This window comes from Bos javanicus, chromosome 1 (genome assembly GCF_032452875.1).
Source record: "Bos javanicus breed banteng chromosome 1, ARS-OSU_banteng_1.0, whole genome shotgun sequence".
Lineage (NCBI taxonomy): Eukaryota > Metazoa > Chordata > Mammalia > Artiodactyla > Bovidae > Bos > Bos javanicus.
This window is the reverse complement of record NC_083868.1, coordinates 126,126,395-126,141,025: the sequence shown is the minus strand read 5'-3', so window position 1 is coordinate 126,141,025 and position 14,631 is coordinate 126,126,395. Positions and strand designations below refer to the sequence as shown.

General features: G+C 36.2%; 1 protein-coding gene across 9 annotated transcripts in view; it reads left to right on the top strand.

Annotated features, from left to right (window-relative positions):
* Positions 1-14,631, top strand: part of TRPC1 (transient receptor potential cation channel subfamily C member 1) — a 61,844-nt gene that overhangs the window by 35,397 nt on the left and 11,816 nt on the right. For 7 of the 9 annotated variants that reach the window (XM_061419497.1, XM_061419488.1, XM_061419483.1 and 4 more), the window contains 3 exons: positions 2,192-2,528; positions 8,632-8,771; positions 10,412-10,555. In XM_061419497.1, the coding sequence (XP_061275481.1) occupies positions 2,192-2,528; positions 8,632-8,771; positions 10,412-10,555 (621 nt within the window). Of the gene's footprint in view, positions 1-2,191; positions 2,529-8,631; positions 8,772-8,792; positions 9,165-10,411; positions 10,556-14,631 lie in introns of those variants that run through there. The other 2 variants (XM_061419538.1, XM_061419547.1) reach the window with 2 other exon arrangements.

The following is a 14,631-nucleotide window of genomic DNA, read 5'->3' as shown; positions in this document are numbered from 1 at the left end:
ATTAGAGAAAAGGAATAAGGAGTAATGGTAATACTTTTTAGTTGGGAGGAAAATATTCTGTAATTTTAAAAATGAATGAAATATAAATTAGTTTTTTACATTGGATTTCTAAATATAATCAAAGGGAAAGATAATATTTTCTCAGATAGTTGATATATTTTGTTCTGGTGCTACATCCTGAATAACAAATTGCCCTGATACTCAAGTGGTATAAAACAATATTTCATAGTCATTTTGTAATAATTTCATTATCATTTTATTATGCTCTTGAGTTTTGTGAGGTCACAAATCTCTTGAGGTCAAGAATTAGGAAAGGGCACAGCAAGGTTGATTTGTCTCTGCTTCACCATGTCAATGATCTCAGCTACAGTTATTTGGGAGGTTTCTTCACTCATATGCCTGGTGCTTGAGCAGCACCTGAGGTCTCAAACAGGGAGCTCTGAGTGGGCAGGATGCTCAGTAGGCTGGGTCCATTGAGGGCAGTCTTCCTGAGAACTCAGGACTGGAACCATGGAGGAGCATGGCCCTCATGGTGCGCTGGCTGCAAGGAGATGGTCTGAGAAGCCTCTGAGGGTTAATCAGAGTGGCTACATGTAGCCTCAGCTTCTTTGTAGGCTGGTGGCTTCAGGGCAGTGGGACGTTTTATATGCCATCTTTTGGCTCCAAGAGCAAATGTTTCCCCAACAAGGTGGAAGCTGAATGTCCGTTTAAGACCAGCCTTTAGAATTCACATAGCATCACTTCTTCCAGAATCTACTTGTTAAAGCAAGAACAACCTTGGTAAATTGAAGGGTAGGGAATATTGGTAGCCTCTCTGTTGTTGATGAGAAGAGTATCAAAGAATTTGTGTCTATATTTTAAAACCACCACAGACTTAGAATATCTCCAGTTGAAAGTTCTTCCAATTACATATTTAACATTATGGTTAATTAAATCATCATTGTATAGAGAGATGACGAGGGTAGCAGTCAGTCCTGAGATTGCTTTGATACTTGGGAGAAGGATGAAACTACTGAGTTTGGGATGCTACTAAACTGGGTGGTTGGTGGGAAGAAAATGTGTATTTTTCTCCCTGATAGTTCCTTTTGAGGGACAAATTAACAATTCCCTAACAACACTGAGAGCTAAGCAGAAGGACAAATATTAATTGCCAAAAATAGGTATGGCTTATTAGGAAATTTCTTGATAAGCACAATAAACAGCAAAACTCTGTCCAAGGTTTTTAAGTACACTGTTGCATTCTATAAATTATATTCTGTCTTGGGATGAAACATTTTAAAACACAACACTGACCAAATATTATTGAATATCTGAATGATATTATAATCATTTGTGCTTTACTTCAAGCCTGATTACATTACTGAGTCCAGAGTCATCAGAATCCTTAACTTATACTTCCCAGCATGAACATTATATTGGGAAAATATTACTTCTGAATTTTGCAAACTAAGAATCTTTGTAAACTTCAGTAAATTAATTTCTATATTTGAACTAGAATTTTCCTCCTATTTGGGAACATTTTTCCTTTTCTTCTCACACAGAATTCCATTTTATGAGGATTTAAGAGCGTCTTTAACACATTTTAAGAAATTCTCAGTGTTTTCATGGAACATAAATATATGTGATGTTTAGCCTTTAATTGCTTTGCTGTGCTTGACATGTTGGTTTCTGGAAACTGAAATCCTTAATTTTTCTAGGCTGAAGTCTCTTTCTATGGATTATGCTTGTTAATTTTGAAATTTCATGAACACTGTTATGAGTCTTTATAAAGTAAATGTTTCATAATGGCCAAGCAGGCTAGTAATAGTCACTAATACTTAAGTGATGCATGCTGTGACCAGGCACTATTCTAAGAGCTTTACATTTAATTCTCATAACCAGTGTTTGGCTAGATACTATTACTATCCTCATTTTATAGATGGAGAATTAGAGGCTGAGAGAGATTTAAAAACTTGCTCAAGGTCATTTAGTAAGTTAAGTGGCAGAGCCTGGAATTAAATCTAGATAATCTGGCTCCAGAGTCTATGCTCTTAACCACTACACTCTTTTATTACATGTAAGAAAAATAAACTGGACTATATAGAACTGATTTCAAGCTATAATTAAAACTTTGAATATCAACAAAATAATAGTACTATTGGATCCTGTTTACAAGTTATATTTTACTTGTGTGTGTATGCTTCCTTTTCAGTTTGTTTCCCAGTCCAACTGTCAGCAGTTCCTGAACACTGTTTGGTTTGGACAGATGTCAGGTTACCGTCGTAAGCCTACCTGTAAGAAGATAATGACTGTTTTGACAGTTGGCATCTTTTGGCCAGTTTTGTCACTTTGTTATTTGATAGCTCCAAAATCTCAGTTTGGCAGAATTATTCACACACCTTTCATGAAATTTATTATTCATGGAGCATCATATTTCACATTCCTACTGTTACTAAACCTATACTCTCTTGTCTACAATGAGGATAAGAAAAACACAATGGGGCCAGCCCTTGAAAGAATAGACTATCTCCTTATACTGTGGATTATTGGTAGGTATCAAGTTAGTTTAAAAGGTTCTGCCTTTATTTAGCCCGTTAATTCTCCCTTGATTGCTGGCATTATAAACTGCATTCAACTTATAATTTTACACAGTTTATACGGCAAGAATTTGAACACTTCCATAATCATTGAGTGCTCGCTTAGGCAGCACATACACTCAAATTGGAACAATACAGAGAAGATGGCTGTATTTGTGAAGCGTTCCATATTTGGGGGGGCTTCCCTGGTGGCTTAGATGGTAAAGAATCTGCCTGCAATGCGGGAGACCTTGGTTCAACACCTAGGTTGGGAAGATCCCCTGGAGGAGGGCGTGGCAACCCACTCCCAGTATTCTTGCCTAGACAATCCCCATGGAGAGAAGGGTTTGGTGGGTTACAGTTCCAGGGGTTGCAAAGAGTCGGACATGACTGAGCGACTAAGCACATGATCATTGGAGACATAGCTTACATTTTTTTTAAAAGATAAATGTTCTTAAACTTGATAATAAGGAAGCAGATCTCTTCATATGATTTAATTACATGGGAGCTAAGAATTCTTTCTCAGTTACTAAAATTGTTCATGCTTGTTAAAGACAGATTTTGCTGATGAATTTTTTTTGGTTATAAGAATATGAACATTTTCTTAGGTATTTTAAAATATAATATATTTTATACTTGGTTGCATTTTAAGAGTTAACTATTTTGTTATATCATTAGTTTTTCTTTTAAGAACCTATGAACTTTTGCAAAAGCATATTACCTTACTTCTGTTTGTGCTCAGTTGCTCAGTCATGTCTGACTCTTTGGATTGTAGCCCTCCAGGCTCCTCTGTCCATGGGGTTTTCCAGGCAAGAATACTGGAGTAGGTTGCCGTTTCCTCCTCCAGGGGATCTTCCTGATCCAGGGTTCAAACCCACGTCTCCTGCATTTTAGGCGGATTCTTTACTCCTGAGGCATCGGGGAAGCCCATCTGTATTATAGAAGCATTACTTAAATTTGAATTTAGAGCATTCCCTGGTGACTCACTCTGTAAATCAGTTCTTCACAATGATAGCCATATCTCTTTAGAAATAACAGTCTTTTAAAAAGATATTTTATTTGCTGAAAATTGTTTTTTTATAAGTATTATGCTGTAAAATAAATAATGACCTTCTGCAGTTTTTACTGCCCTTGCCCTTTTTGAGAGGGGTTGTGCCTGCTTGTTTAAAGGCATTCCTTGGTTCAGTTTACTTTTTCAGGCAGTGAGTACAGTGACTCCTGACTCATGATACCTGGCTTTTGTACATTTATTTTCTGTTATTTTCCTTAACCCTCCAGAAAAATAAATAGGGTTGAATTACAAAGAGCAAGGTAAAAAAAGAAAAACAATGTGTTGTTGAATCCGCAGACTATTAATGGTATCCATTTAGTTAGGTGTTTTTTTTTAACTGTTGGAATATAATAGAACAGCCCTTACAAAAAGGTACATTTTGAAATGTTATATACCTGCTTTGTCCTGGCACAGGCAGAAACAGATATGGCCTAACATGCATGATGCTTATGATCTAATTATTGTTTTTAAAAAACTCAGTAACTTGAGAATCACACAGATAGAATAAATAATTATATTTGAGTTAAGTGCTACTAAGTAAAGATCATGGAGCTAAGAGGGCAAGCACATTATAAGGGCTTTTTACCTAGTTGGGGGATTGGAAAGGCTGTCCTAAAGAAGTGATAAATAAGCTAAAATTTAAAGAATAAATAGGAGTCAACTTGGAGAATTGGGAAAGAAAATTATTCTCAGAGAATTGGGAGAGAAAATATTCTAGGCTGATACAAAAGTTACATTCAAGGACCCTGTGACAAGAGGCACAAAGAAGGGACTGACTAATAGTCGAGCAAGGAGAGCAAGAGAAGTGGAATTCAGGATGAAGCCATAGATACGGATTTCGCACTAGACCCAAAACAGCCTTGTCGGCCATGTTAAGTAATTTTGACTTAATACTAAGAACAATGGGAAACCACTGATTTTTTAAGTGGGTAAGTGACAAGATCATTTTGGCTACAGTATAGAGAATGGGTTGGGAGGAAGAGCTGTGGCAAGAGTAGATGGAGGGAGACCAGTAAAGAGCCTGTTGCAGTAAGCTGATGGATACCTTGAACTTAGAATGGTCGTGATAGAAAAAGAAAGAATCAGGTTCAAGAGATTATAAAGTAAAGCAAATAGAACATGCAAATATGTATATATCACATATGCATATCACACACATATACATATCACATACATACATGTATATACACATCACACACATATATATATTTCCATGTGTGTATATATATATATACATGTATATATATATAGGAGGAGAGGAGGTGGGGCATTATTAAGCAATGTAAGTATTCTGGAAGAGTACTAAGTTTGGGAATTTGTGAGATAATAGAATCTGAGAGTGGTTTTGGATATGTCGAAGTTGAAAAGTCTGTTGAGATACTCAAAAGAGATATCAATCATCCAATTGGTTGATTTTATAGTCTAGAATTCAAGAGGAAGTTTAAGCGTGAGTTAGCAGTATGCAGGTAATCTACATATATGTTGTATATGAAACTATGGGCGTGTATGAGACACGTGAGAAAGTATAAAATGAGAAGAGGGGACCTAGGAGCAAGCCTTGAGAAATCCCCAAATGATGGGATTATAGTTTTGCTAATATTAATAATTCTGTATATGTATATATAGTCCATTGATTATGTAGTGATTGCATTGCTTATAATGGTTTAAAATTGTTGTGTTCTTCCAATCCAATTCAGAAATGTGAAATAGATCAAGTATATTAGCTTCATTTTGGTGTGGGGTGTTGCATAAGAGATGGGAAAATACCTGTCAGTGGTACTTAATATTCTTTCATATATCTGCCTTTTTAAAATCAAAATCTTATCCAATCCATGTTGTAATTTTTGTCAAGAGTTCCACTGAGGTATAATATTGCATTTTACAGAAATAAAACACTTATTTCTGTAAGCATCTTAGTTTAGTGTTTTAGTGTTACAGTGTTTGGGTTAATAAAATGTAAGTTATTTGCTTTAACATTTTTGATAGTTTTTATTTATATTATTTTCAGTTTTTAAAAATATTTATTTGGCTGTGTCAGCTCTTAGTTGCAGCATAAAGGATCTTTAGTTGTGGCATGTGGGATCTAATTCCCCGACCAGGGATTAAACCTGGGCCCCCTGCATTGGGAGTACAGACTCTTAGCTACTGGACCACCAGGGAAGTCCCTATTCATTTTAAATAGAAGCTCTTCCAAATGGAATTTTAAAAAAAGTATTTTTTGTGTCAGGTCAATTTTTAAAAATGTATTTTCTGTGTCAGATCTGCAGATATTTAAAAATGATCTTGTACATAAAGTATATGTTCTATATAATTAAGATATTATGAACAGAGTCTTTCAAGAATACCCGCAAAATACTTTTCCCAGGGGACTTAGTCTATCTATTGGTAAGCCAGAGGATGATTCTGATGGCTTAACTTGATCTTCACCCATATGTAGGTTGTAGCACTCTGTTCTTTTGTCATTTGTTGTTGTTCAGTCACTAAGTCATGTCCACCTCTTTGTGACTCCACGGATTGCAACATGCTAGGCTTCTGTCTTCCACTGTCTCCCCAGAGTGTGCTCAGGCTCATGTCCATTGAGTCAGTGGTGCTGTCTAACCATCTCGTCTTCTGTTGCCCTCTTCTCTTTTTGCCTTCAGTCTTTCCTAGCATCAGGGTCTTTTCCAATGAGTCGGTTCTTCGCATCATGTGGCCAAAGTATTGGAGCTTTAGCATCAGTCCTTCTGATGAATATTCAGGGTTGATTTCTTTTAGCATTGACTGGTTTGATCTCCTTGCAGTCACTTTACATTCTCCTTAAAAATATCTTAATGGAGGAATGTATGATAAAGCAATCCTCGATTGCGGTACTGTTCTCTGGTACTCCTAGGAATATAAAACTGGAGAAACTTCTAGCCAAAGAAGAGGAAGGAAGTTTTGGTTTGGTTGGTATTTATTTATGTGTATTTATTCATTGAGCAAGTTTTTTGAGCACCTTCTGTGTATCAGGCACTATTTAGGACATAAAGGACATTGGTTGATAAATATTCTTACTTTTGAAGAGTTTTTACCCAAAGTGGGAGAAAGATAGTCAGTTAATAATAGACATAATAAAGAAACTATGTCCATTGTTTAAAAGTGATAAATACTAAGGGAAAAGAAAGAGAAGCAGAGTTGGAGGATTGGGAGTGACAGGCATAAATTTGCGATTTTAAATAGGACGATCAGAGTAGGTGGTGAGCAAGGATGCAGGATGGATGTCTGGGTGAGGAGCTTCCAGCTGGAAGAAGAGCCAGTGTCCCATTTGGGAGTTTTGGGTGTTCAGAGAACAGCAAGGAAGACAGGAGGCCAGTGTGACCAGGGTAGTGGAAGGAAAGATTGAGAGGAGAGGAGATCCAAGAGGAGAGGTAATGTAGAGCCTCAGAGACCGTTGTAAAAAATTTGGTTTTGACTCTGAATAAAAGGAGACATGAGGGAAGGTGCAGTGTGCAGTGCCCGCTATGCACAGTCAGCAGCAGTGGTCTTAGGTTCTTATTAACAGTCACACTTGCCAGACACCACAGGCAGAAACCTGACACCAGATTTACTTAGCTCTGTAGAAGGATATAAGGCAGGAAATAAAGCATGACAGCTTCAAATACGTCTTTTTGGCAGTTCTTACAAAAGACTGGGACTTCTTAGCCCCATAGAGGGCACACTCAGTTGTGTGGAATGAGGCCATTTTCATGGGTGTGGGCTACCCCAGCCAGAGAAGCCTGAAAACTGGCAGGATTTCTTATAAATCAGGATATCTTAAAAAGCCGCAGAGTGTAGTTCCCGCTACAGGCATACTTCAAATTAAAGAAACATCACACAGAGAAGCTGAAACCTGTGTTTCTTAACATGTTTTTATATAGTCCTGTTTGTGTATACTTTTGGGGTCTATGATTCCACTTATGCAGTTTCCCAGTCAGTGATTGTTTTTATAACAATGTTGAATACAGCTGACTTTCCATACTTTCCTTATACGTTTCCAAGGAAACCACTTTAATAAATGATAACATGAGGTTTTGTTCCCATGGGGAAAGAGTTCTGTCTTGCAGTTAATTCTTTCTCCTCTGGGACTTGCTACAGGATTTTGATGAGAGAAATAACACTTGGATTTTAAAGATTGTTCTGATTGCTGTGTTGAGAATAGATTTCAGGAAAAACATAGTAGAAGCAGGGAGACCAAGTGGGTTGTTTCAGACATTCAGGCCAGAGAAGATAGTGGCTTGAATTTGAAGTGGTGGTGAGAAAGGTTACTTCCTAACTATATTTTGAAAATAGAGCCAACGGATTTACTATTGCATTGAATGTGTGGTTTAAGAGAATATCAGTCAAGGGTGAGGCAAGGACATTTAGAGTGAGCATCTAGGATGGAGTTGCCATCAGCTGAGATACGGAAGTCTTCAAGTGCTGTGAGCCTGGGAGCAGAGACTAGGAGTTCAGTTCGGACATGTTGGGACATCCAGTTTGAGATTTAGAGTAGCCAACTACCTGTGCAAGTTAAGTTTAGGAGGGAGGTTTAGAGATACTTATTATTGTGTAAATACAGGTTTAGTTTAAAATTTGAAAGTCTACCACATAGATACTATTTAAAGCCATTAGACCAGACTGGATGAGGTCACTATAGGAGTGAGTGTAGATAGAGAAAAGAAAATAATCAGGAACTGAGCCTTTGGGGAGGGGACATTTAACAACGATTTATTTGTTTTCTTATGCTTATTTCACATCATTTATTAAAATCCCTGTCTGGGAAAGATATTGTCAGATGAAGCTTAAGATTCCTTTTCTTTGAAATTTTAAGAACTTTTTACTGAATGTTATTTTTTTCTTCTGAATAAGGCTACAGATGATACATGTTATTTAATACTTTGAATCTTAATATATCTTTTTAGTTTATTATTGAATTAAGAAGGCTACAGATGATACATGTTATTTAATACTTTGAATCTTAATATATCTTTTTAGTTTATTATTGAATTAAGAGAGCATCATCTGAGTTTTTTTTTCTTTTTTTTTTAGGAATGATATGGTCAGACATTAAAAGACTCTGGTATGAAGGGTTGGAAGACTTTTTAGAAGAATCTCGTAATCAGCTCAGTTTTGTCATGAATTCACTTTATTTGGCAACCTTTGCCCTCAAAGTGGTGGCTCACAACAAGGTGACTATTAACTATGTCAATTGAAGGCATAAGTGAAGTTTATTTAGGAAAAACCCAAGATATTTAGCTATGGATCTCAGAGTTACTTTGGCCCAAATCTGTGTCTGATGTGTTTTCATTTTAAACCTATCTTTGGCAAGGAAATAGTGCCCATTGTTTCCTTCCTTACTAATACTTTCAAGGGTGTTAATTACCTTTAAATGTTGGTTACCTATTATATGCCAGGTACCTTGGTTGATACTTGCTATACTTTATCTCATTTTATTCTCACAGGGATTCTATGAGACAGATGTCCTTATCCCCATTTTGCAAATAAGGAAAAGGAAGCTCAGAGATAATAAGTAACTTGTCCAAGACCACACAGTAAGAAACCAAGACTGGATTTAAATCCAGGTCTGTCCGGGCATTTTCTTTCTACCAAATGCCAATTCCTTATATCTGAGCTAGGTTCATTTACCTATTACTTAAAATGAGAACACAAAGTTATTTAAATTGGTCATATTTACCAGGGAAAAGTTTATCTGAATGGAACTCATTATAGTGTTTTACACATTCCAAATCATGACGGTTATCTCCCATAGCTTAAAAAGTGATGTAAATTTAATTATTTTCTGATGCCTAAAGTTTTATATTTAAAATTTGACAAAAATCCAACCTTATAGACATCTTACAATGTTACTTTTATAAAGATTGATTTAAAGTCCAGGAAAGGTAACAGAAATTATGTTGACTATCTTTGTTTACACCTGAGTTTAGAATTCTGAGGTGTCACATTCAAGGAACTATTATATAATATTTTTTGAGTTTTGGCTAATTTACAGACTAGAGAGAAAACAAACTGATTTTCTTATACCACTTTATTAAAAACTCTATTCGTGTATTTGAGTATTAGTACAGAACATGTTTATTAGGTATGTTCAATGACCAGAGTTGAGAGGTTATTAAGAAAATAAAAATTGATCACTTATAGAGAAACGGTTGGATAGAGAGGTTGATGGTCATTGGTTTTTTTAGACTGGTCCCTTTTTTAGACTGGTCTCTTAGACTACCCTATAGAAGCAGGGTACCCATATAATTTTATTATTTCAAACTAAGACACACAAATGAAGAAAAGCACAATTAATAATTAGGCCAGGAAAACTGGTATGTAATCTGGGAGTGTCCCAGGCAGTTGAAACATGTGGTTACTCTGTGTCCAGGTATAATAATACACCCTTTTTGTTCTTGTTTGGAAGGGAGAAGAGCTATGGTACATTGTAGAATCTTGAGTCAAGTAGCTAGCTTAATTTAATGTGAAAGTTAATGAATTTCAAGCTTGTGTTGCGGAATTTAAGAAAGACTAGCAAAAATTTCATTCATAAAAAGTTTAATGACTGTCTTTAAAAAATTATTTCGTCTTTTAAAGCCTGAGAATTTCTGAGAAAAGCTCTTCATGGAACACAATATTGCTACACATGTGTAGAAATTATCTATTTATTTAAAACAATGTTATTTCTATTAAAAGAGAAGTTTATGAAACATAAATGGAGTTCTGCCATAAGGAGACACGATATGGTTTTCTTTAAACGGTCAGAGTATTTGTTTTTATTTTCCTAAGTTGAGAGAGCCACTTACCTTTGGCTTTTTCCTCCTAATCTTAGTTTCATGATTTTGCGGATCGGAAGGACTGGGATGCGTTCCACCCTACACTGGTGGCAGAGGGACTTTTTGCATTTGCCAACGTTCTGAGTTATCTTCGTCTCTTTTTTATGTATACAACAAGCTCTATCTTGGGTCCATTACAGGTAAGCAGTTACAGTTTCTTAAAGAATATTTGTTAAAGCTACTACACCTTTTTCTTGTCCACTGGAATATTGTTTTTCATGATGTCAAAACTAAATTTTGCTTTTGAAAATAATTAACAGTTGAAAAGTAACAGCGTGTTCATCTGCTTTGTTTCTGGCCGAATGACAATCCTTTGCTTTTAGGTATCCAGAGTTTTATTAAGTTGTGGTCCATTGTCCCTCTTCCCCAAGTCCACAAACATGGATGTATTTGAAATAAATACTTCAGACAGTAGAGGGACATAAAAATTTGCTTTTTACCAAGATGAACTTCACATTTAGAGTTTTAAGTGACAAATATAAGGGAAATATTGTGCAGAGTTCATACTTTATGATGGTTTTGAAAATAAGTTATATTTCATAAAATACTCCCTCACATTACTTAATAACTATTAAACATAATAAGTTAGAAGAGGGCATATTTAATTTCTTTAGGATTTATTTATTTTGGCTGTGCTAGATGCACACTTCCTGTGCAGGTGCAGACTTCCTGTGGTTGTGGCGAGCGGGGGCTACTCTCTAGTTGCAGAAGTGTGGTCCTCTCACTGTGGTGGTTTCCCTGGTTGTAGAACACAGTCTCTAGGCATACCATCTCAGTTGTTGCGGCTCGCAGGCTTGGTAGCTGCAGCTCCTGGGCTCCAGAGCATAGGCGTAGTTGTTGTGTTCAGGCTTAGTCGCTCCTTGGCATGTGGGATCTTCCTGGAGCAGGGATTGAAGCCGTGTCCCCTGCATTGGCAGGCAGATTCTTAATCACTGGACCATGAAGGAAGCCCAGAAAATAACATATTTAGAGCTAAAAATTTCATAGTTTATGTAGTCTAGCTTTACACTTTATGGTACTTTTACAGTTAAGGAAATCAAGCTTTTATTTATTCAAAGTAATATGATTATTATTGAGAGAATCCAGGGATAAATTCTGAGTCTCTTTACACTAAAGAAAGGACTCAGACTTGGTTGCATGTACCCCGTAGATTTTAGTAGTTGGTTGTTCTTGAAAGGTGGGGTCAACTCTGCTTGTGACCAGCTCTACGTAATACTCTGTTATTTTATAAGTCTGGATATCTGAGCAATATTCAATCTTTCTTAAGTCAAAATTTACCAACAATTTAGATTCTTTTTTATATTTTTAAAGAAGGTATTTTAAATAAAATGCATAATTACCTTCTCCAACAGAGATATGAAAACAAAATATGTAGGAAAAACCCAATTTGATTTGATTTGACTTGTGCTGTCATCCTTCACAGTGTTTCCTGAAATGTGGCTCCCTCAAGCCAAGTCCTGTGAGATGCTCTGACTGAAATAAGTTTGGGACACACTGCATTCCATATAACCTCTTTTGGGAATTCACAGTACACATGATGACATTAAAGCCTATGAGAAAGAAGTAACGAAACTTGTTTAACCTTGTTCAAACTATCATCGCCTAAATTAACATCATACCCATTTTTCATGAAACATGCTCAGGTCTCTTTTTTTTCTCCAAAACATGATTTATGAAATACTGGTTTAGTTTGTCTATTATTTAAATGTTATTTCGGTTTAATTTTGCCGCTAGTATCTTGTATAAATGTTTTAGCCAGGAGTCAGCAGTGTTTTACACGCACATTGTTTGTTTCTTAGCTAAAACCTAGTGGTGTCACCAGGTTTCTATACTGGAAACTGCTTTATAGATTTTTACGAGGGGTTAAATAGGAGAAAGTATATTAGTATTTCTTGGTAAATTATTTGTTTCTTTTTCTGATAACAGTTGAGTCAGGTCTTCCTGACTTAATCTCTTCCCAAAAGAACTGCAGATGTGTGTACAAATACTGCATAAATGGATATTTGTCTTTTCAACTGGGGTGTGTATTTTTCCTCCTCCAGCAGAGTACTTTATATTGTTCACATAGCCACAGAATTAACAAATAATTAAAGTCAAGCTAACAAATATTTATTTTGTTCCTGTTTTTTTAAAAAGGTCTATAAGTTAATCATAATATATATTAAAAGGTTACGATCTAGTCCAGCAAATGAGTTTTTAAAAATTATCTCGAGACTTCCCTGGTGATCCAGCGGTTAAGACACCCTGTTCCCATTGCAGGGGGTGTGGGTTTGATCCCTTTCAAGGAACTTGATCCCACATGTTGTGGGGTGTGGCCAAAAAATAAATAATAAAAATTATCTTTATTAAGGTATCATTTTCCATACAGTAAAATGCACCCATCCTAACTGGATAGTTTGATAAGTTTTGCAAATGTATAAACTTGTTTAGAGTATGACTGCTTCTCAAGGTTGCAGGCTCCCTGCTCCAAGTCATTATATCAAGTCTGCATTCAGCAGGGAAAAGGGGAAAGGCAGAAAGCATGAGCCTGCTATCTTTCTTTTTTTCAATAAGAGGACAGTTATTTTCCCTTGAGGCCCACCAGATACTTTCACTTATAACTCATTGGCCAGAATAGGGTCACATGGCTATTTGTGTCTCTGAAGAGATGAGTACTTTTTTAATTGAGCATGCTGTGCCGTGTCATGCTGTACTAAGTTGCTTCTGTCGTGACTGACTCTTTGCAACCCTGTGGACTGTAGCCCACTAGGCTCCTCTGTCTATAGGTTTTTCTAGGCAAGAACAGTGGAGTGGGTTGCCCTCCTCCAAGGGGTCTCCCGACCCAGGGATCGAATCTGTGTCTCTTATGTCTCCTGCATTGGCAGGTGGGTTCTTTACCACTAGTGCCACCTGGGAAGCCCTTAATTGAACATAACTGCCCCCGAGAAACTAAGGTCTAGTTAGTCAGAAAGAGGATGAAAAATAGAAATTGAATAGGAATCCGTGGAGTCCTATCTTCAGGTGTTTATTTTAAAATTTTCTCCAATGAAGACATTTGTTTTCCAGACTAGTCTTATTAACATGACAGACTTGTATAACATATTAGCAAGAAAGAAGTCTAAATCATTTTGTGCAGAAGATTTGTAAAACATTTTTTTCTGTTTTGTTAATCATAAGCCAGGAACTCACTTAAAATAGATTGACCCAGTTGTGAGGAAAATTGACAGTAAGTTAACTACTTTAGCTAAAGTGTAACTTTTTTTCTTTACATACATAACCTGCTATATCAGATACTGTTTTTATGTGATTCCTGCAGTTGTCTGTTAAATTTATCTCCATAAATAACTAACATTATTTAACATTATTTAACATAAATCACTAACATTTTGTCCTTCCAAATTTTTGTAAATTTAGAAGCTGACAGACTTTTATTATAACTGATTATATAGTAGGAGTCTAATTCTCTCCCTTAGTTAGAATGACCATGATTTATTATTCTTATAGAGACACTTTGGAGAATGAAAAGATGTTTTTCATTACTAAATTGGGACGACAGCTCTGAACTGGAGCTATAGCAGGCAAATCAAGGTTATAGAATTATCCTGTATGGGACATATAAAATGATCCTGATTCAGCAGTGATTGACTCTTAGAAGAGACAAACATAAATATTGGTATAAAGTGAAAAATATAGAGATTACATACAAAGGACTTGGGAGCATGACTGAGGGGGTGCTTAGAGAGAGTCAGGAAGCTTGAGTTGTAATTTCTCTGTGTATTTTGTATATTAACCCCTTATCAGATACATTGTTTGCAAATATCTTCTCCCATTCAGTGTGCTGGCTTTTAATTTTGTTGATGGTTTCCCCTGCTGTGCAAAAGGTTTTAAGTTTCAGTAGGTTCCATTTATTTTTGTTTTTGCCTCCCTTGCCATTCGACATATCCAAAGATGTATTGCTAAGACCAGTGACAAAAAGCATACAGTGACAAAAAACATACTTGTGTTTTCTTATAGGAGTTTTATGGCTTCAGGTTTTTGTATATGGTGTGAAAAACATAGTCCACTTTGATTATTTTGACAGATATAAAGGACGTTTTGGGCATGAATAGCTTGATTAGATTGGAGAAGGCAATGGCACCCCACTCCAATACTCTTACCTGGAAAATCCTATGGACAGAGGAGCTTAGTGGGCTGCAGTCCATGGGATCACGAGGAGTCGGACATGACTGAGCGACTT